At 39.6% G+C, this 22,300-nt stretch overlaps 1 protein-coding gene across 4 annotated transcripts in view; it reads right to left on the minus strand.

Moving 5' to 3' along the window:
* The window catches only part of OVCH2 (ovochymase 2), a 56,751-nt gene extending 38,389 nt beyond the window's left edge, over positions 1-18,362 (minus strand). For 3 of the 4 annotated variants that reach the window (XM_060262808.1, XM_060262807.1, XM_060262810.1), the window contains exons 1-7: positions 18,218-18,362; positions 14,792-14,901; positions 10,771-10,862; positions 10,322-10,494; positions 8,931-9,026; positions 4,940-5,091; positions 225-420 (exon numbers count right to left, since the gene is read on the minus strand). In XM_060262808.1, the coding sequence (XP_060118791.1) occupies positions 225-420; positions 4,940-5,091; positions 8,931-9,026; positions 10,322-10,494; positions 10,771-10,862; positions 14,792-14,901; positions 18,218-18,308 (910 nt within the window). In that variant the 5' untranslated portion in view covers positions 18,309-18,362. The remainder of the gene's footprint in view (positions 1-224; positions 421-4,939; positions 5,092-8,930; positions 9,027-10,321; positions 10,495-10,770; positions 10,863-14,791; positions 14,902-18,217) is intronic. The other variant, XM_060262809.1, reaches the window with a different exon arrangement.
* Positions 18,363-22,300: the final 3,938 nt, after the last annotated feature.

Consider the following 22,300-nt stretch of genomic DNA (forward strand, 5'->3'; position numbering starts at 1 on the left):
CTTCTATAATTTTGTTACTTGCCAGCAATGTTCCCTCTGAGCTGAGTTAGTGTGAACTAGCTCACAGTTTTTTAGCCTCTAGCTCACACATTTCTGTTGTACCTCAGGAAAAATAGCCCCAGAGCAAACTAATTTATGCAGTAGCTCACAACTTTAATGCCAGTATCTCACAAAGTAGAATGTTTGCTCACAAGACTCCACAACTTAGAGGGAGTACTGCTTACCAGTGGCCATATATTGTTGAATCCAGGGAAGAAGCTTGATAAGATCTGTAAAAACTCCTGGAGATCCTCTTCTATTGTACTTTTTTCTCAGGTTATGCATCCAGCCACGAGCACATCCCATTCCCCATGAAGTCACCCCGACCAGGGTCCAGTAGCCATGTTCACTCATGCAGACAAGAGGACCTCCAGAGTCACCCTGCAGGAGAAAGAAAAATGTATCAAAAATACATAGAACAGTAAGTACAAGCATTTATGCAAAAATCCCTCAGAAGTACATAATGTCAATTCTAATCAGTTATGTATCTGGTTCTTAGTCTTCATTGGTGAATAAGACTATAGAAGCTGAAACTGAAAAACAAAATATGGCAGAGTGTAGGGAGAAAAGGGACATCTCTGATCAGCAGGTTTTGTGGTGGGTGCCCATCAGGAGAGATACATAGAGATGACCAAAAACGATGTGTAGAATCTGTTTTCTGAAGTTTCAAGGGAGGTCCTAATGACAGGGGAATGTTAGATTCACAACACTTCCTCCTGGTTTCACGGTGCTGAGGACTGGAGTGACCTTTTCTTCTTCAGTTTTCTGTGCATTGCACCACATTACTGTTCACTATGGCTTATTGTCATGGCCTCATTTCCTGCCCTTTCAACTATCTGTGTTGTTGGTTGAAATGCTGAAAACCTGAAAATCATTTCAGTAACTTGAATAAAAGTTTTAAGTTTCCCTTTGAGGGGAAAACTCCCTCATGGATCCAATGAAAAAAACAAATTTTACCTAATTGCCACCCCCACCCCTCATATCCATAGACATGTGTTAACCAAATTTATTAAATTTTTGCAATATGTTGAAATGTATTTCAAATAATAAAAAAAGAAAAAAGCAATATTTCAATCCTTATCAATACATTACACATTTTCTTTTTTTTTCTCACTTCCCCCACCTCTTTTCTTTGACCTTTGTCGGTGCTTCAAGCTATTGAGAAAAAACAATTAAGGTACCATCCGTTTTAGAATCTTGCACTATAAAACTTACATAAAATCTAATAACATCTCTATTTATATCTCTATTTATAAATTCTCTATTTATAAAATCTCTATTTATAAATTATAAATATCTCTATTTATAATTCGGTTTTCTAGCTTTTCTTCAGGACATTGTTAGCACATCCTGAATTTATTTATCTCAATATACTAAATCATATCACCTAAACCTTTTAGTTCACCCATAGTATTACACTTATCTTTCATCTATTATCACACCAGTTATAGCTATTTAATTCTTTTTAAGTATTACACTTATCTTTCATTGATCTATTATCACATCAATTATAACTGTTTGTTGTAATTATCACTATATTTTCTAACTGCTAATAAAAGGAGCTATCGTATATTGATTCAAAAAATTCTTTCTAATCACCTGTCTCCCCCATTTCCCCCAATTTCAGGTTATACTTTCAAAAACCACCAAATGTCTCTTAACTCTCCATTGCTTTTCAATATAGTCCTGAAACTTCTTCCATTCATCTTTAAATTTTTCTGCATCACTGTCTTTCAAGATTCTAGTAAGTCTATCCATTTCACTCCAATGTAAAGTTTTTAAAATCCAGTCCCATTTATCTGGTATTTCAGCTTGCTTCCACCTTTGTGCAAACAATGTTCTTGCAGCTGACAACATATACCACACCAAAGTCCTGTCTTGCTTCGGAAACCTTTCCATTTGTAATCCTACCAGAAAGGTATCTGGTGCCCTTTTAACTGCATATCCCAAAATCTTTGACATCTCTTGTTGAATCATTTGCCAAAATTGTCTTGCTTTTTCACATGTCCACCACATATGGTAAAAAGAGCCTTCATGCTTTTTACATTTCCAACACCGATCAGATGCCTGCTTGTTCATTTTTGCTAACTTCTTAGGTGTCATATACCACCTGTATTGCATTTTCAAACAGTTTTCTTTTATATTATTACATGTCAATATTTTCATAGAGTTCTTCCACAGGTGTTCCCATGTCTCCATTGAAATTTCTTTATTCATATTTATTGCCCATTTAATCATTTGAGATTTTGCTACTTCCATTTCAATAACAATTTATACATCTTTGCAATCAACTTTTCATCTTCCCCTAATAGCACTTTTTCCATTTCTGTCTGATCTTGCCTTATACCTGTAGTCCTGATATCTTTATCCACTAAACTTTTAATTTGTAGCATCTGGAACCAATTAAATTTGTCTTGCAGTTCTTCCTCTGCTTTTAATTCTACTTTGCCACCCTTAATTTTTAGCAATTGTTTGTATGTAACCCATTTGTCTTCCTGTGAGTCAGAAATCCATTTTATAACTTCCATTGGTATAATCCACAGTGGTTTCCTCTCATCACCATATTTAAAATATCTTTTCCAAGTATTCAACAAATTTCTTCTTATAAAATGATGCCGGAAGAAACCATTCATCTTCTCCTTCCCATAATACAAATATGCATGCCAACCAAATAGATTTCCATGACCTTCTAACGCCAATAACTTCTGGCTGGATAAGGTTATCCAGTCCTTGAGCCATACTAAACATATTGCTTCATGATATAATTTAAGATCCGACAACTGAAAACCTCCTCGTTCTTTCGCATCAATTAGTGTTTTTCTTTTGATTCTTGGTTTTTTTCCCGCCCATACAAATTCAGAAATCTTTTTTTGCCATCTATTGAATTGTTTAACATCTTTCACAATTGGAATTGTTTGGAAGAGGAACAACATTCTTGGGAAGACATTCATTTTCACGGCAGCTATCCTGCCCAAAAGAGACAAGTTCAGTTTATTCCATTTCAACATATCATCTTCAATTTTACGCCAAAGTTTATCATAGTTATTTTTAAACAGATCTATATTTTTCATGGTGATTGCTACACCCAAATATCTTCCTTTCAAGGTGACTTCACATCCAGTTGCATTTTGAAGTTCTTTCTGTTTGCACAATAATAAACTTTTACTTAAAATTTGCGATTTTTCTTTATTTATGTAAAACCCAGCAAGGTCACCATATTCTCTGATTTTTTCCAATAACAATGGTAATACTTGTATTGGATTTTTAGTAATAAACATCACATCATCTGCAAAGGCTCTATATTTATAAGTCCATCCTTTCAATTTTAGCCCCTCTATTTCCTTATCTTCTGTTATTTGCAACAACAAAATCTCTAGAGTCATTATAAATAGCAATGGGGATAGAGAGCAACCTTGTCTTGTACCTTTGCTGATAACCATTTGCTCCATTAAATCTGAATTAACACATAGCTTAGCTCTTCCACGCATTCTTAGTTCGTATTTTGGATCAGACATCAGATGTCAGTCTTCCCATAGCATATAATAGAACCCAAGTTGACCTCACCAAACTACAAACCAATAACAGGGTTCAATAGATTAGAGCATGCCCTCTTCAGCAAGCCCAAAATCGCCATCCTCAGAGCTTCCTGGGCCAAGATATTAATATTTAAAGTTTTGTAAACATTCAAAATGGCGGCCACAACTTTTTCAGGCCTCAACTCTATGATTTTTTTGGCTAGAGTAGGACTGGAGGTCTAGGATGTGTCCCTCTTCTCCCAGCGCTGTTTCCTGACTCTCTGGAAATGAAGTCACGTTCTCAATCGTTTCCACTCTCGAGATATTTCGATCGTCACTTCCTGTTTCCCAATTGCAAGCCAAGGCTTTGTTATGATGGGGGATTTTTTTTGCAGAAGCCACAAAGGTAAACAAATCTTGTTTTTTTTTAGTTTTACGGCGCCTATTAAAGTCCCAAAGCCACGATTTCACCCCCAGCCTCTGTAACACAGCTTTACTTCTTTGCAAATTGTTCCAAATCTTTGTTTCTTTAAAAACGTTCTATTAGACCCGGAATGAAATATAAGAATTGTACCTTATCAAGTGTCCAGAACTTCCTTACACCGATCGTTCCAATCTTCAGTAGTCTATAGTCCATAGAAAGTTGGGGTTGGGTGAACTTATGTCAACTTAATGACTCCAAAAAGCCTTTGTAGATGTTGTTATGCGATTTTTCATGGGAGATTCTTCAAAGCTGAAAAGGAGCCCCAGTGGGACTCCTCGCCAGCCAAAGTTAAACTCCTCAAAATCTTGCAAGCATGTCTTGGACTCTTCCCATAACTGGGAGGGTAGACAGCAGGTGATAAAACCACCTTTTATGTCCAGAACAAAGGTGTTGGTTCACTCCACGAAAGGGAGATGCGTCAGTTCCCCATCTTTCCAACTCCAGAAGCCCCCCTCATATCCATAGATATGGACCAAATCTGTATGGTCCTGGTAAGTGCTTTAGCATCATTGCCCTACACAGGCCAGCAAGTTTGCTATGACAACATAGATGATGATCTCAGAACAGGGATGGGAAACTTTAGAATATTCCCTAGATTATTTTACAGTCTTCCAGAGCTTTGTGGCAGATGTGCAACTATTGCTCATGCAAAGTGCTGGAAGAAAATAATGCAACACTAATGTAATCCATCTTGGTATCAGTCAGAAGAGCTGTGAACACGAGAGCCAGTACTTCAAAACAAAAATTAAAGAGTTCTGTAGCACCTTGTTATTTTCTGTAACATGCTACCAACACTTTGTAATACACTGAAGAATACACCTACCCATTTTTTAAAAATCTCAAATATTGAGCTAAAGCAATATTTAAAAATACCTTTTTCAAATATATTCATTTTACCAACCTGGCATGCATCTTTTCCTCCATCTGGGAACCCAGCACACATTAAAGTGTCACCTTGGACAGGTTTCTTTAAAGTTGACAGTGCTCTAGAACATTCATCCTGGTCTAAGATTGGCAATTCCACTTCATGTAAGACTTGAGGGAGGATTCCATCTGAATAGCAAGCAAAATATTTCAAAATTGCTTATTGAATACAAAAGATGTCATTTCTTTAGTCATTCATTTATGTGTAAATCACACATCAGACTACATCAAGGAGGCTCAAAGACAACTCTCAAATACTTCATTTTACAAACCACCGGACTCAGGCTCCACACAGGAATATAAAAAAGAACTAAACAAGATTACAAAGAAATTACCACTGAGTATTCAGGAACAGATCCTGTCAGACACATCACAGGAACCTCAACCAGGTGCTTTTTATCTTCTACCCAAAATACACAAACCAGACAACCCAGGACGTCCCATTGTATCAGGGATAGGCACCGTCACTGAGGGGGTATCTGGATATATTGGCTGTATTCAAAGACCCTATGCCACCAGTACTCCAAGTTATGTTCGTGATACTACAGATTTTCTGAGGAAAATACAATCTTTGAACAACTTTCCAGAGAACAGTATCTTAGCCACTATGGATTTGGAATCTTTATATACCAACATCCCACACCAAGATGGATTACAAGCTGTAAATAATATAATCTCTGATAAAAACACAGCTGATTTTGCCACCAAACTGTGCCATTTTGTTCTCACCCATAACTACTTCGGATTTGGCAATAAACTTTTTCTACAGATCAATAGTACAGCCATGGGCACCCGCATGGCCCCACAATATGCTAACATCTTCATGGCTAACTTGGAGCAATGCTTCCTAGACTCCAACCCACTCCTACCTATCTTATACCTGATTGATGACATTTTTATGGTCTGGACACATGGTAAAGAAGCCCTGGATATATTTCACCAGGCATTCAATGACTTCCACCCCACCATCAACCTGACAATGAACCAGTCTATGCAAGAAATACATTTTCCGGACACCACTGTTAAAATACACAATGGATGCATAGACACTACCTTATACTAGAAACCTACTGATCGACAAACATACCTGTATGCCTCCAGCTACGATCCCAAACATACCAAACGATCCATTGTATACAGCCAGGCTCTACGCTACAGCCGCATTTGCTCCAATCCTGCTGACAGAGATTCTCACCTGAGGGATCTACAACAAACCTTTTTGGAACTAAAGTACCCACCTGATGAAATCAGAAAACAGAAGCCAGAATGATACCCAGAGAAAACCTGTTACAAGACAAACCCAAAAAAGACAACAGAACACCACTAGTGGTCACACACAACTCTCAAATTAAAACAGTTCAACGTATCATCAGCAACTTACAACCTCTATTGGGGTGGGTAAAAAGTAATATATGGGGTAGATAAAAGAAGTTATTAAGATTTAAGAAATAATTTTGTTACCATATGTTACCAATAAAATTCTTTTAACTAACAACTTACAACCTCTATTGAATAGTGACAGCTCTGTTTCAAAAGTACTGGGGGGTAAACCTTTTCTTGCACACAGACAGCCCCCCTAATCTCAAACAACTCCTCACCCACAACAATACAACATCTCATCTGAGCATGGACACTGGTACCAAAGCTTGCAATAAACCCAAGTGCCAACTTTGCTGCCACATACACCCAGACAACACAATCACTGGACCTAACAGCATTAACTACACCATCTCAGGCTCATTCACTTGCTCATCTTCCAACATTATATATGCCAACAATGCCCTTCAGTTCTCTACATAGGGCAAACAGGACAAACTCTCCGCCAAAGAATAAATGGACACAAATCTGACATCAGGAATTACAGAACTGAGAAACCTGTGGGGGAACACTTTAACCTTTCAAAGCATTCAATGGGTGACCTCAAAGTAGCTGTTTTACTGCAAAGGAACTTCAAGAACAGAATGGAGAGAGAAATTGCTGAATTACAAATTATCATGAAACTTGGAACAAACACCTCCACAGAACTGAACAGGGATATTGTTTTTTTTATCTCATTATAGATGCTAAACCCATTCTCAGAACTTCAAGAACAGAATGGAGAGGGGAATTGCTGAATTACAAACTATTATGAAACTTGGAACAAACACCTCCCCAGGACTGAACAGAGATTTTGTTTTTGTTTTTTTTATCTCATTACATATGCTAAATCCACTTTCACCAAGTAGGGCGATATATCCACAGTATTCCAATGTATTTCTCTTTTAGGATAGTGTATCAGAATAATGCTTTTGTATTGACATACTCAAACTAGGGATATTGGCTGTTTATCTCATTATATATATTAAACCCATCTTCTACTATATTTTAAGGTATTTTTCCTAATGACAAACTAGAATGATGTATATATTTATGTTACATGTTAAAAGGTAAATTATTTGGACAGGAAAAACTTTTGGGAAAGAAATGCCTTCTTTTTGACGCAGGTTTATTAGCAATAGAAGAATTGACAGGCATTCTCACATTCTGACATGTTACTGTTTTATGGTTTTCCATGTTAATTCAACCCAGATCAAAGGTTTTCTGAATTTGTTAATTTTACTATTCTGCTATTGGTTTTTAACTTTGTACCACTTGGCATTCCAAACCCCACCAGCTATATGTGGCTGTGCTTACTGTACCTCATTCCTTGTCTGAAGAAGTGTGCATGCACACAAAAACTTACGTTCTGAATAAAACTAAGTTGGTCTTAAAGGTGCAATTGACTCCTATTTTGTTCTACTACTTCAGACCAACACGGCTACCTATTTGGATCTATATGTATACATGTATCATAAGAAGCAGAACCAAGATGAATTAAGATATGCAACATGACTGAATATCCTGGGAAACAGCATCACATATCCCTGTTTTTAAACATTATGTGAAGAAGTAAAGTGCAGAGACCTGAATCTCCTTATTGTATTGTATTGTATTGTTAACATTTTATTATGTTAATGAGAATGACTTCAATTTCAGACATACTGGTACTAAGCTTAAATTTTCTCCATTTTGATTTTTTTATGGTTGAAAGTAGATGGAGGGAAGAAATATTTCCCACAAGAAACATTCATTGACACTACCTTACTTCATCTTCTTTTGCATGGGCATTCTCAGCCAATTGGCCATTATGTTGTGACTGGATCAGCATCACAACACAGCATAGCTAATGAGATTTGACTGAGGACAATTAAAGGCAGTGCTTCCCATGCTGTCCTGTGGCTTGATGGATACAATAAAAACCACCCAACAACTCAGCAGCCAGTAAAAGCAGAGCTTCAACTTCCAGTAGTACCTGTGTTCTGGGGAGGAGAGAATCAGTTAATAACTGGCTGTTGAGAAGTGGCAGAGGAAAGATGTCAGTTGGAGATGAGAATTAGTTGAAGAAAATAGCTTCACAGGTGAGTGGGATAAGACTTTTCATTAAATGCTGTTATATCATCCAGCTCCTGTGTCCCCCTCCCACTGCACCCTTTTTCAGGAGCCAAAATGACATGTGAGCACTATTCACCCCCAGCCCTCAGTCATTTCAGCTGCTGAAAAAAGGTGTGGCGGGGGAGGCAAGAGCCTCTTCTTCCCCCATGCCTCAGACATGATCATTGTCTACACAGGAGCTGCCATGGGGACTTGTAGCTGCAGTGTGGCTGGACGTCCCCATGGAAAACTCTAATAAAAGTAACACCTTGTTTGGTTCATTCTAGGTCTCACTAGCATAACATCTCCCCTTTGCTGGTTAATCCTACTGGGCATGAGACTCTTCTTGAAGAAGCTGATTTAGCTATATTCCATACTAGTACTAGTACCCAAGAAGGGTCACAGTGATCCAGCAAAACAATAAAACATGTTTTATTTTCCACCCACAAACACCAAACACAATATATTTATTTCTAAAATAGTTTGCTTGCTTTTCAGAAGTAATGATAGAGACTTACTTTCTCTCAGACGACCCCAGCCACAGGTACTGCATATATAGCCTGGTTCAAACTTTTCATCTGGATTGGGAAGACATGCTGGCCACACTTTGGGACCTATCAAGGAAATTGATTGTGGTGGTTAAGTATTAGAAAGAATAATGTTAATCTGTGTCCAAAATCTCTCTTTCAACAAAAAAATTTAGCTGCAATTTATAGATAACTTTCAGAAAATATTTTAAAATTTGATTTCTAAAATATATGACAATAATTTGTGGGGATGTTCTTCTGGGCAACTGCGGTTGAAATGAAGACCAATATCAAATGCATTCTCTCCCACTCACAAAATTTTCACTTTGGGCTGTTTGTTTCTCAAATGTTTGAAGCTCAGAAAATACTTAATTCAAATCTTCCCCACCCCCTCATTATACAATCACAACAGAGCTTCTAATGCAAGACCCATACACCACTAAAACCACAGTCACACACTGTTGTGTCTTGCAATGCGGTCCGGAAGTTACTGCGCAGCGACGCTACAGAGGTGACCAGAGGAAGTCCACTGGTTGCTCGATGTAGCGTGCGAAACTACCCCGCCAATCAAAATCTGTGGCGGGAAGTTTAACTGGCCAGGATTGGACCTGGCCAGACTGAAGGTTGTTCTGGGGGTTTGTATATATAGCGGGACCCGGCCCGCATTTCGCTCTCTTGTGATGTACCACTAATAAAGTATGTTGCCTTCAACATGTCTCGTCACTCAGTACATTACACACACAAATGCAGCTATGTGGCAGCCACTTCTCCATAGAACAACCCTACACACCGTGGCATGTTTATAAGAACCAGTTCCATATGGGCATTATTACTCATGGTGGTCTCCCCCAATCACAGCCCTTCCCAATCACTGCTCCTTCTCTCAGGTAAGTTTCTGATATTCACTTCCCCTGTCTGTTGTTTGAAGGGTGACCCTGAGTCTGTCTGTATGTCTGCCTATCAAATTTATTGTGAGACCTTGTATGTGTCAGTTCCCAATAAAGGACAGCACAACCAGTGTTTAGGAGATAAAAGAGATTTTAAGCCACTCTGAGACGTTGATTCGGAGAGAAGGACAGGGTATAAATCTGCAGTCTTCTCAACAGCTTGATCATGTGAGCTGAATACTTAAAGTAATGTTGGTTCAGTGAAGCCTGTCACTGGAGTGGGGTTGTCTTTTGGACTCGGGTATAACACTGTTTACAGTGCTATCCTAAGCTCACTTCCCTAGGAGTAGCCTTTTCATGAAAAGGTCTGCTTAGGACCACACTGTTAATTTGTTGTGAATTATTTCTCCTTGAATGTTGCAAACAATTTTTATAACAACTCAGACAGATGCTTATAGTTCCCCCTATAATTATCATATTGGACTAAGATATTACCATATTTAAAGTTGCCATCCACTTTCAGAAGGGCAATATCATAATTCATTGGCTTCCTGGGGTCAAATTTTGGATGACTGATTATATGTTTTACAGGTAATGTCTGTTCTTCCTCCTCTGTCAGGCTCAGGTCATGTTCTCCAGCAGTGATGGTCAAAGAACGGATCAGGTTTCTGTTGTTGGAAAGGAGGGTGGGGTAGAATTCATTAAAAAAAAAACCCAAACAAACGTATATACAGAACCATTATGCTTAACTAGCAGGGCTTTTTTTGTAAGGGGGGGGACCTACAGGAACTCATTTGCATATTAGGCCACACCCCTGATACCAAGCCAGCCAGAACTGCATTCCTGTGCATTCCTGCTCAAAAAAAGCCCTGTTAAATATAGCCTTTACTAGAAGGCTATGATATCTCATATATATATATAACCTTCTAGTGAAATATCCATACCTGCTTTGAACACAGTGAGCTGCCGTGATCACCCATTCAGTAGAAACAAGGGTTCCTCCACAAAAATGACTGCTCTCTCGTTTCAAGGAAACCTGAAAAAGAAAGTACACATAATGCATTGTGTTTGTGTATGTAAAGTGCTGTAAAGCTGCAGCTGACCTAAACCCCATATGGGTCTCAAGGCAAGAGACAAACAGAAGTGGTTTGCCATTGCATGCCTCTGCTTGGTGACCCTGGACTTCCTTGGTTGTCTTCCATCTAAATACCTACTAAGGCTGACCCTGCTTCATTTTCAAAATCTAAAAAGACTGGGCTAGCTTGGGTTATTCTGGTCAGGGCACCCTCCATATTAGTAAACCAAAACGAGTGTTTTGATATCTGCAAAATGAGAAAGACAATAGGATATAGATATATACGGTAGTGAATGCCCAACATCTGGAGAATGTCAGCATGTACATATGAATGATAAAAATCCCTGGTTAATTCTCTAAATGCCTAAAATTTATATATGAAAGCACTTTTTGGCTGCACAGAAAAGGATGATGACAATAACAGTTAGGCAACAGCCCATGTTCATATAAAATACCAGACATTCGCAGATTTTTTCTGGTATTATCAACATTTACATGTAAACAAATGATAAGCACTGTGATTTTTCTTTTAAAAAAGGAGGTTATCCTAATATCACCATGGCTACTTAGCATGGTTAAATGCAACTAATCTAAATTTGTTAACCCTAGGCAATAAAATAAAATAAAATTACTTCTAACATTTGGTAAGGAATAAGCCACATTCAAGGATTATTTGTGGCTGGGACACTTTGTCAGTGATCAGGGGCAAAACTTTCCTGGTAGGGATAGAAGCAGAGGCCCTGACATTGACCCCCTGCCAGTGATAGGGCAGCCTACCTTTCCTGCAGACAAGATGGACAGAAGCTTGGGACTTCCCTCCATAGTAAAAAGTACTACTAATAATGCAAGGGAGATCAGCAGTGAAGAATATTTATTCATTTGGACGCTTCTAGCTGGCTTTTCTCCACAAAATGCAGAACCAAAGCAGTTTATAATGTATTTAAAAACACTCAAAAGACAGTGACATTTCACAGTTCCTACTTATCATCAACAAACTAAATCAAAAGTCAGATCAAGTGGGACCCTGATAACAATCCCCCAAGGCAAGCAGGCACTTGCTTCTTCTAAATTGTCACTCTGAGTTTGAGATAATGTTTTCTGACTGGGATGGAGGAAGCCTCCAAGAAACCAGTCTATTTACAAACTGTTTTTGTGGTTGGGAGGTAATTGGATATTGAAAGACTTGCACTGGAGAAATCACAGGGTGCAAAAGGAGGAAAGGCTTCAGTTCTCCCTCCTCCATGCCATTTTCTCAATCTGAAACAGTTTCCAAAGGCACACTATTTGGGCACACACCAGATGGCACTATTTGTACACTTTTCAGTTTCTCCAATGAGCCAAATAGCACCTCAGGCATGTTTCAGATTGGAAAAGTGACTCAGGAGAGGAAGGTTAAATCTATTCCTCCATGCACACCAATGTCACAATCTGAACTGGGTACTCTTGTCTGTCTAGGATTGCCAGGTGGTTTCAACAGAAATATTGGACATGTTTGATGGAAAATTGTAATTATATATCCAACAGTTAAAGTGAAACCATGGAGTTTCAGATCATGTTATGATCTCCAGGGAGCAAGCAATAAAATGCAATGTATAGTTAAATTGTTGTCACAGATGCTGGTTCAAATCAGTTTCTCTCAAACTCAAACTCTTCGCTTGCCCTCCCACAGCTTTATTGGACCTTTGAAAGGAAGAAGGGGGAGGAGAACACTGTAGATGTTGATCTATGCAGAGATCTTTGCACATAGCAGGCACAGAAAACTACCATTCCCTGGAAAATACTAAGCTGGAGCTCATCTCCTTGACTTCTAATTTTCTGTGTGCAGGAGGGTTTGTTTTATTTTATTCATTTACTTTATTTATGCCCCCGTTTTCCCCCAATGGGGACCCAAAACAGTTGACTGAGAGTATGTGAATAGCCCAAGGTCACCCAGCAAGCTTCCAGAGCAGAATGGGGATTTGAACCTGGTTTTCTCAGACTTTAATCCAACACTCTAACCATTATAGCATACTAACTCTCTCTAGTTGTTTCTTTTTGACTATGAAATAGTGTTCCATTTTGAATATGAAAAGGGTATTGTCCAGACTCAGATTTACTTTATCTGAAAGAGCTAGGCTAGAGGGTCCTGTGGTACCTTAAAACCCAACAAATCTGTTGTAACTTTGTAAGTACAAATGTCTAAATTTTAAAATTCTGACACTTCTAACCTCATGATTGTATTTAATATAATACCTAGTGCAATCCTATGCAGTTACTTCAACCTAAGCCATCTGAAATCAAGAAAATAATTAGAAAGGAGTAAATCTGGAGAAGATTCATAGATAGTCTAGCAAATTATGTTATACATATAAAAAGGGACATAATAAGATACATACTCCAGTCAAAGCTAAAATCCCTGGTGTCCTGAGAGGAAAGAGAATATGCTTAAATCTCCCACTGGGTAAATTACCACAGAACCCTAACCATGTTTACTGAGAGGCAAGGCTTTTTTTGAGCAGAACACACAGGAACACAGTTCCAGCTGGCTTGGCATCAGGGGTGTGTGACCTAATATGCAAATGAGTTCCTGGCCACTGAAGGGGGTAGAACTGGTTCTTTTCAAACCTTACTGGCTGTAACAGAGAACAAGCCAATGGAGGTGTCACCATTTTATCAAGCTAGAAGAAAGAGTGAATATGTGCATGGAGCTTGGCCACAGTGGTTGTAGACTTACTCAACAATCATCATCCCTGGCTGGAGAAAGGTTAGTGTAAATCAGTATATGCCTGTGGAGTGCTCACAGAAAGGACAAATATTGGGCTGTCCAATTCAGAACTAGATGCCTGGAACCCCAGGTCTGACTAGTATCTGCCAGGTCTAACCTGCGTACTCTGTGTAATTTATAAACATTTTCATTTGTTCAGAAGGAAGAAAGAGAGAGAAGGGCAAAGGGTGAGGCAACCTTCTCCCACCTGGTCTGAGACCATCCTTAGACGGATCACAGAAATTGTAGGATATCAGTCAAGACCCTGCCCCTGAAGAGGCAGAAGATAGCGAAATCTCCTATAAGCAGCTATATTTGCCTTTCTTAATTATAACATAGCAACTCTTTATTTTAACCTGATAATTTTGTTTTGTGTATTTCTGCATGTAGGTCAGATGGCTAATACAGACAAACTTCATGCGTCTCTGCCTGTTTGGTGCAGTGGTTGACTCTAATCTGGGAGAACCAGATTTTAATTCCCCACTCCTCCACATGCTACTGCTGGTATGATCTTGGGTCAATCATAACTCTCTCTGCGCTGTTCCTCTCCAAAGCAGTTCTCTGAGAGCTGTCTGTTGTGAGAAGGGGAAGGGAAAGGAAATTGTAAACTGCTCTGAGACTCTGATATGTTCTTTATTTTTTTTTCTGAGAGGCCAACCACTGGAAAACAGCAGCTACAATCACAGAGGTGGATGTAAGAACTGCACAAATATATACTGAGTTACACTAACCTTTCTCCAGCCATGAATGATAAATGTGTGTAATGAACATATAAAAACATATAGTCCATACATTAGTATTTAGATCCCTGCTTTTAAAGTCTGTTGCAACAAGCTGAATAGCACAGAACATCAAGAGTCAGAAATCTCATAGTTTAAGAGTATTATTTCCCAGACCAGTAGATCTGTTTCAGCTTCTTAATGGATCTTACTATGAAAACAAAATAATTAATCCCAGAAAAACTTGAGATTGTTTCTTGCTTTACTTTCACCATTGCTATTGTAGGTGACAAAACTATGTTCAACAAAAGGACCTACAGTGCAGCCCAAACACATGCAGTTCCCTGTTTTTATCCCTTTGTTACCTCCACGATATGCTGACCTGCAGGTGGCATGGATTACAGCTGTCTTGGTCAGGAAGTGCTCACCTGCCATGGGTGTGTGCCTTGCTGCACCTGGTTCCCACCAACAATCCTAGAGAGGTAGTTATAAAAGCTCCCTGCATTTTGTTCTAAGGGTTTCTTCCCACATTTAGAATCTGAAAGGCACAAAGGAAAAAAGAGCAAGATATCTCAATGTCACTTTCTATATTATCATTTTAATATACCAAATAACTTCCAACTCTCAGGAAGCCCTAAAATGGTTAAGCAGGATATTTTAATGTAAGTGATAAAACATTTTCAGTTACTTTTAATGAAAAGAGAAAAGTTAAACGACAGCATATAAATATGAGCAAGTATTATATTCACTTTCCAGTTAGACTCTTTTTTTTTCACCACAGAAGAATACCACAGGCTTTGGCTAAAAGCAATGCTTACATGCTTTACAAGCAAAACACCACAATGTCCATATAAGTCTAAATACAAATGGCATTTCACCTCCCAACTGCACTGACTAGTCTTTCTCAACTCTTCCTAGGCCGATACCCTGTGCTCTTAGCATGTCTACCTTTCTGAGTAGGGTTCCCAGCCTCTTGCTGGGGGCAGGGGTTCCCTGGTTTTGTGGCTCCTGCCAGTACAGAGCTGACCAATGGGGGGATCCCCACCCCCAAAGAACTCTGTCATGCCCTACATACCTAGCATGATGACATCACCCAGAAGTCATATGGGAGATACTCTAGCAATTTGAGTAAAAACTCTATGGCACCATATAGAGAAACTTCCCCCACTGGCATCCCTATTTCTGGGCCACCTCTGCTCATCTCTTGACTGGAGAGTACCATGGATGGGGTCACCATGAGTCAGTTGAGACTTAATGGAACATGCTTCTTCCACAGCCTTGTCCCTTGCTCTTCCCAGGCTGCCTTTTCTCAGCCTCTCCCTGGGGCCCATTCTTGCAACCCATGCTAATGGTGGCCCTCTCCACTCAGGGTCCATGCTGCTAGTGAGGTTTCATAGACCTGTTTGGCATCTGTGTAGCCACCTCGCCAGGCAGGACATTCCTTGATCATTCTTCCTTGGGGATACCTATCAGATTACTGTGGCCCTTCAGCTCAAGAAACTCTGCCAAGGTTGGGTTGGGTAGAACTCCTCCTGCATGATCTAATCCAATGTCAACCTCAGTTCTACTGTGGTACTACCTTCTCACCCTCCTTTGCTGGCCCCAGTGTCTCTAGCCTCAATCTGCTTGGCATCAAGATGCACCCCCTACCATGGACCAAGTAGGATACCTGTCTGGAGTTGGACCTCACAGCATCTTTATCATATTTCACTGTACAAAATTTATGGAAGTGAATTTATAGTTAAAAAGTAATAGTCTCACACAAAATAGAAATGAAATATCATTGTCTAGAAAAACCATATTAAGGCTGGAAATTATTGTGAGGCTGTTCTAGAATAACTGTATTTGTCAAAGATCTAGCTCAGGAGTGGCCAAACTTGCTTGATGTAAGAGCCACATAGAATAAACATCAGGTGTTTGAGGGAAGGAAGGAAGGAAAATAGATGGAGGGAGGGAAAGGTGGAAAGAAGGGAACTTTAACTTTAAATGCATTCTCCAAGCCACCTGCTGGCTTAGCTTGGAGAAGTGATTTAAAGAGACAAATGCCTCTCCAAGCTGGCTGACAGGATGGTGGGGCTTTGGGAGCCACACAATGTTTGTTTGTTGTTTTCAATTTATAGCCCGCCCTTTCCCAAATGGGCTCTGAGTGGGTAACAACAGTCAATAATACAAAGTTAAAATCAGATATATATATAATAAAAGAATATACAATCTAAAAGCAGTATAACTGTCTGAAAACAAACTTCAATTCTGCAGTTAGTGATATCAGTTGCCTCCAATCCTTCCATACATCCCCCAGCTGGTATAAGATAAATGGGCCAACAGAGTTATTTCATCAGGATCTGTGCCAGCAGGGAGGCCACAGAATAACAAAATGTGTGAAAGAGCTACATGTGGCTCCTGAGCCACAGTTTGGCCAGTCCTGATCTAGCTGTACATTACTTTTCTCCTATGGCTTGTGTCTATGTCACAAAAACAGGAAAAATTAATTAATGTATGAATAATTACAATAATTTCTCAACTTCCAGATCCAAATGAAGTATATTTTAGCCATATATATATTAGATCAAGATGGATAGCTGTGTTTGTCTGTAGCAGTAGAAAAGAGCAAGAGCCCAGTAGCACCTTAAAGACTACCAAAATTTGTGGCAGCTTTCATGAGTCACTGATCACTTCTATATTTGAAAAGCAAAAAAGATGACATATTTCCCAACTATTCAAACAAGTGTTCACCATGACCAATCTCATTTTAAATACTTCTACTATTTAAACTGTGATAATTGCTACTAACTAGGAATATTCCTAATCTTGCAATTTAAAAAGAGGATATTTTCATCAGTTTTTTAAAAAGAGCCCAAAAGAGGATGGACATCAAAAAAGAGGGCATGTCATTTAAAAAGGACATCTGATAACCCTAACATACACAGACACAGAGGGAGAGACAGACAGACAGACAGACAATTTACTTTGAAGACTTTACTTTGAAAGATCACCAAAGGAGGGTACAACTTTCTCTTTGTGTGCCACTTCCTTGATTGAAAATGCCCCTCCAAAGCTGCTGTTAGCTCCAAAATGGGGAAAATACAGTACAAACAACCAAACTTGTCTTTTCACATCTGTTTTGACCTTAGAAAGTGTTTAATATGGTATCTTTTACATGCAAAACATGTGCTTGACTAGTCAGCCACAGCCTGTTCTCCACAGAACAATTACTATTCAGAAATTATCCAGGCATATAGAATCGATTTACCTATACACTCTTGCATGTGATAAGTATTTTTCTTGTATTACCCATGGTTGTAAGATAGGGTCATCAAAAATACATCACAGCAAATCTTCCCCTTATTCAGCATATATTCTCCTTATGACAGCATATAGAAGCTCAATTTCTTTCACTCAATGAATGATCCAGATAGCTACTTGGAGCAACATATCCCATAGAATCTGGGTTGGGTTGCGGAGGTAATCCAGTCACGTGCAGAGTGGCTGTGGAGATCCACCCTTATTCCACTAATGGCTGCAGCAGAAATGAAAAGCTGAAACATCATTGAAGTAACTAAAGGTAACCTCCGCATGACAGCCCGTTTCCAAACAAACAGTTGTGAGAACATAATGATAATGCCAGCCCAGCCCTCTCTTTCCCACCTGTGCTGTTCTGGAGGGTTCCCTTTTTGGCAGGCTTAGTGAGCTGCAGCAAGATGGGGCAATCTGCAAAAAACTCAGTCACCCTTCCAAAAAGAGACATTCTCTTCAGCTTCGGTAATGGGCAGTTAAGATACAGGGTAACATGATTTAAACATCTGGATTTTGCTTTAAGAAAACAATTAGAGAACAATATGAAATCTTGGCCATACCTTGCTGCAGCGACGTTGGTCTAGAGCTTCCCTCTCTAAAATAAGTTGTCGCAAGCATAAGTACAAGCAGATTGCCTAAGAACACTGGCATTTCCAGGCTGTAAGTGACTAATTTTTAAAAAAGAAAGAACTTTATACTGGCAAAGAAGAAACTATAACACAGTGGGAGAACAGCAACTGACTAATTCAAATTCAGGTTACTCATTAATCAGGCTATAAAGCTTTGAACCAGGCACTACTAAATTTTCTCAAATTTAACCAAGCATGATTCCTTTTACGTTCTAAAGAGACCAACACTCTTCATTGCTGATTTTTTTTAGCTCAAGCTTTTCTTTAAAGGCCAGTCTATACATTAACAAGCACAATAAATCCAAGCTAGCTGGACACATGGTCCTTTGCCAATATAACAACATCACACTGATGATTAATAGCTCCAGGTTAATTATAGTCGTCTCCAAGGTTATCACATGTGGATTTTTTTTAAAAGTTCATCTCCTGAATTTTATAGGTCTGACAGCACAGCAGGCATGCTGGGCTATACGTTGGAACCACCATCTAAACTAATTTTCTGGGGAGAAAATTGTATTAAATTCAGGTTATTTTAAAACGCATGTGGTCCGGATCTTACCATAAATAATATTTTAAACAAAACACAATTGTTTTCCTACTATTATCAGCAAGCACTATTAGCATTAACGGTGTGCAAAATGCAAAAATAAATCCTGGCTAAGTCTTCACTAAGGCAGAAATTGTAGTCTAAATAAAGGAGGAAATATAACAGAATTGATTGAAACATTGCGGGGGTGGGGGAGGAGGAACAAAAGACTGAAAGGGCCAGACTTTTTTGCCAACCTGCAATAAACTATGTAATGAATACATTCCTTTGGGAAAACAGTGGAAAATGTGCTGTTGCAGGGAGCTCTATTGTCTTTGCACAAACTGCACTTGGAGGCTGGTGAGTCTCTGCAACTAAGCTGCATGGCTATTAAGACTGCTGGTTGTATGACCGTCCTGGACACTCACAGTCCCTTTGACAGCACTAATAACAAGGGATACACAAATAGGAGGAGGATGCCCAAATCTGAAAACCAGCTGGGCCAAAAAGGACTAAAACAAAGGTAGCTTAACTCCCACTCTTCAGTTGTAGTTTGAACTTTACAGCAAGCTATATACTGCACAATATGTCCTGCATATATCCATCCACCAGGCTGTTTCTTCCTTTGAGAACGCATGCATAGCTGGTCTTGAGGACAAAAGGAGATTGAGGAAGAATCGTACTGCTACAGCACCAACCCCAAATCAGACTTTTCCCTGCAGCCACTGTGGCCGGACCTGCCTGTCCCACATTGGTCTTGTCAGCCACCAGCAAGCCTGCAGCAGACATGGACTACTGCACCTTTCTTAAATCTTCGTTCGCGAAGTCAAGCCGAGATGTCCTGCATTCATTTGCTGTATTTTCTTTAAAATCACTTTCATGTATAGTATTTCCAGTGTCTCAAACAGGAAAACTCTGCTGTACCATGTTATCAGCATCTCCCTCTGCTCTTCCAGAATACTGAGATTAGGCCTCATCAATACCATCTTTCAAGACCACAGATCTTCAGTTCCCTCCTAAACAGAGGCTTGGAAGGATGTAATGGTTTAGAATTGCACTGCTTGTTTTTAAAAATTGTATTCAATCACACTGCTACAAGTGTCCTCTCTAAGCTGAGTAAATGTGAGCTAGCTCACAGTTTTTTAGGCTCCGGCTCACACATTTTTGTGAAAGCTTAGGAAAAAATGCTCCAGAACAAACGAATGTAGGAAGTAGTCAACTTGCTCACTCACAGCCTTAATGCCAGTAGCTCGCAACATAGAAATTTTAGCTTACAAGACTCCACAGTTTAGAGGGAGCACTGACTATTACATCTTGTAATGTTCTGCATTCTCTGTTACAGTATACTGTCATTAGACTATACATCCTAATGATTATGGGGAGGAGGGGTGTCAATCAGAATTTCTGCTATGGAAAGGAAACACTTACTGTGCAATGTCTCTGGGTGTGGGAGGGGAACAGCGAGCTACTCAGAGCTGCATGTTCCATGCATTCTTTCACTGGAACAAGGTGGTATGATGAGTGGGCAGGGCAGCACAGCTTTTTGTTCTCTTCCTCCCCTACTCACTCTTATTACCCTTGCCACAAGGAGGATAAAGTGCTCCCAAACTCCTCCAAAGGCATTCATCATACACCCGGCCCTTCATCATGCCATTGGTTGTCAGCAAGTGTTTTCCAAATCTTGAACCCTTAACTATGAATCCAAAATGTGTAGCTCGGAAACATTTTGTGATAAGTGGCTAGAAAAAATTTGATGACAAAGAGCAGACAGGACAGAGGTTTTAAAATGATGCATTGGATGGTGACAGTAAACAGAGAGAAATTTTTGTCCCTCTAGCATTTCACAGGAGCAACCAAAGAAGCCAATAAATGGCAAATTTAGTACAGACAAAAAAAAGGAATTCTTCATTCAAACAGCAACTAACTTGGGGAATCCACTGCCACAATATGTCCCTAGTTTAGTTTGGTTAAAGGGTGATTAAACAGATTTGTGGACAAGAGGCTGTCAATGGCAGTTAGTCACAATAATTCCATGTTCAGAGGCATTATCTCTCTAAACATCAGTGCTGAAGGGCTGTATAATACAGTGGGTTCAAAGAAATGAAGAGGCGAGGTGGAAGTGATCATCAGCTCTTTATTAGGTACAGCATAGTATAGGGCTGCACTCAAAGACTGGTTAACTGGGCCCACAGGGCCAACTATATACCACTCAGGGTTCCCGTGCAAGCACATTATTGGATCATTCAAACCAGCAGGGGGCCCAAGATTGGAGCAGGGCAGCAGGGATTTGGATCCCTGAGGATCCAAATCCCTGCTGCCCATTGTTCCCGCGCCCCCAAGCTCAGTCCTTATGGCTCTAATGAGCCTTGCAGGGACACCCAATAAGTCTGCATTTTGGTCCACATACACAACAGGCTGTAACAATTGGAGGTTCTGGCCTCCATGCTGGGCTTACAGACCTTCCAGTGCCATATGATTTGCTACTGTGTAAGGTAAACTAGGTAGATGACTACAGCTGCCCTTTCATTTTTACACCATTATTCAGCAACGACATTGCTGAGGTGCTGGGCTCATGCAGATTTTGAAACCATATTTAAACTGTCTGAACATTATGAGCATCAATCAGAGCCCTTAATGTTAAATAATATGGTCTCTTTTTGCCTGCCATATTTTAGTAGAACAAAATGCCTGCATAAGTCATGTGAACACATGGTTCACGAAGATTGGGAACAGACTCTTGGCAACACCACATGCCTAGGTCACTCACAAGTCTGCAGAGGAGAGGGGAGGGGAGGAAGAAGGAACTGCCATAGCAGGTAAGTTAGATATAACAGAGTTCACAGGTATGACTCCCAGATGACAATGCCATTTTAAAGTGATTTTAAAATGCCACAAGGGGCTGATCTTGATTAGGCCTGCAAGCACAGCAGGCTGAGGTGTTCTCTTCCCCCCAGCTCTCTGTACTGCAGGCCCAATCATGATCAGGCCCTTGCAGAATTTTTAAAATTCCTTTACAATGACAGTGCCATCCATGGGTCACGCTCATGGACACCATCAAGTCTAGTTTGGCCCTTAGACAAACATGTTTGGATATCATCATTCTACTAATTCTCCTTTCATGCAAATAAGATAAGCTTTTAAAGTAAGCCCACAGTATCAGGCCCTTTGTTAATATCTACATTTTCAGGCTTTCAAGTCTTACTGTATTCTATTTCCTTTGAAAGAGCAGATTGATATAAAATTTAGTTCAATAAAGAATGGGGGGTGCAAGATGTCCACATTGAGCAACTTGACACCATATACAGTCCCTAAGGGAACTAATGGTCAGGGTCACACTCTGTGAAGTTGCATAGGATGAAGGGCATTATAAGGAGCAAAAGCTACATATCCTTGACTAGTATGAGGCTTGATAGTTACAGCATTGGCTATAACGCAACGCAACCCAAATGCCATGTTCTAGTTTAAACAGAGTAACTCTAGAAAGGAGA

The sequence above is a fragment of the Heteronotia binoei genome, chromosome 21, assembly GCF_032191835.1.
Source record: "Heteronotia binoei isolate CCM8104 ecotype False Entrance Well chromosome 21, APGP_CSIRO_Hbin_v1, whole genome shotgun sequence".
NCBI lineage: Eukaryota > Metazoa > Chordata > Lepidosauria > Squamata > Gekkonidae > Heteronotia > Heteronotia binoei.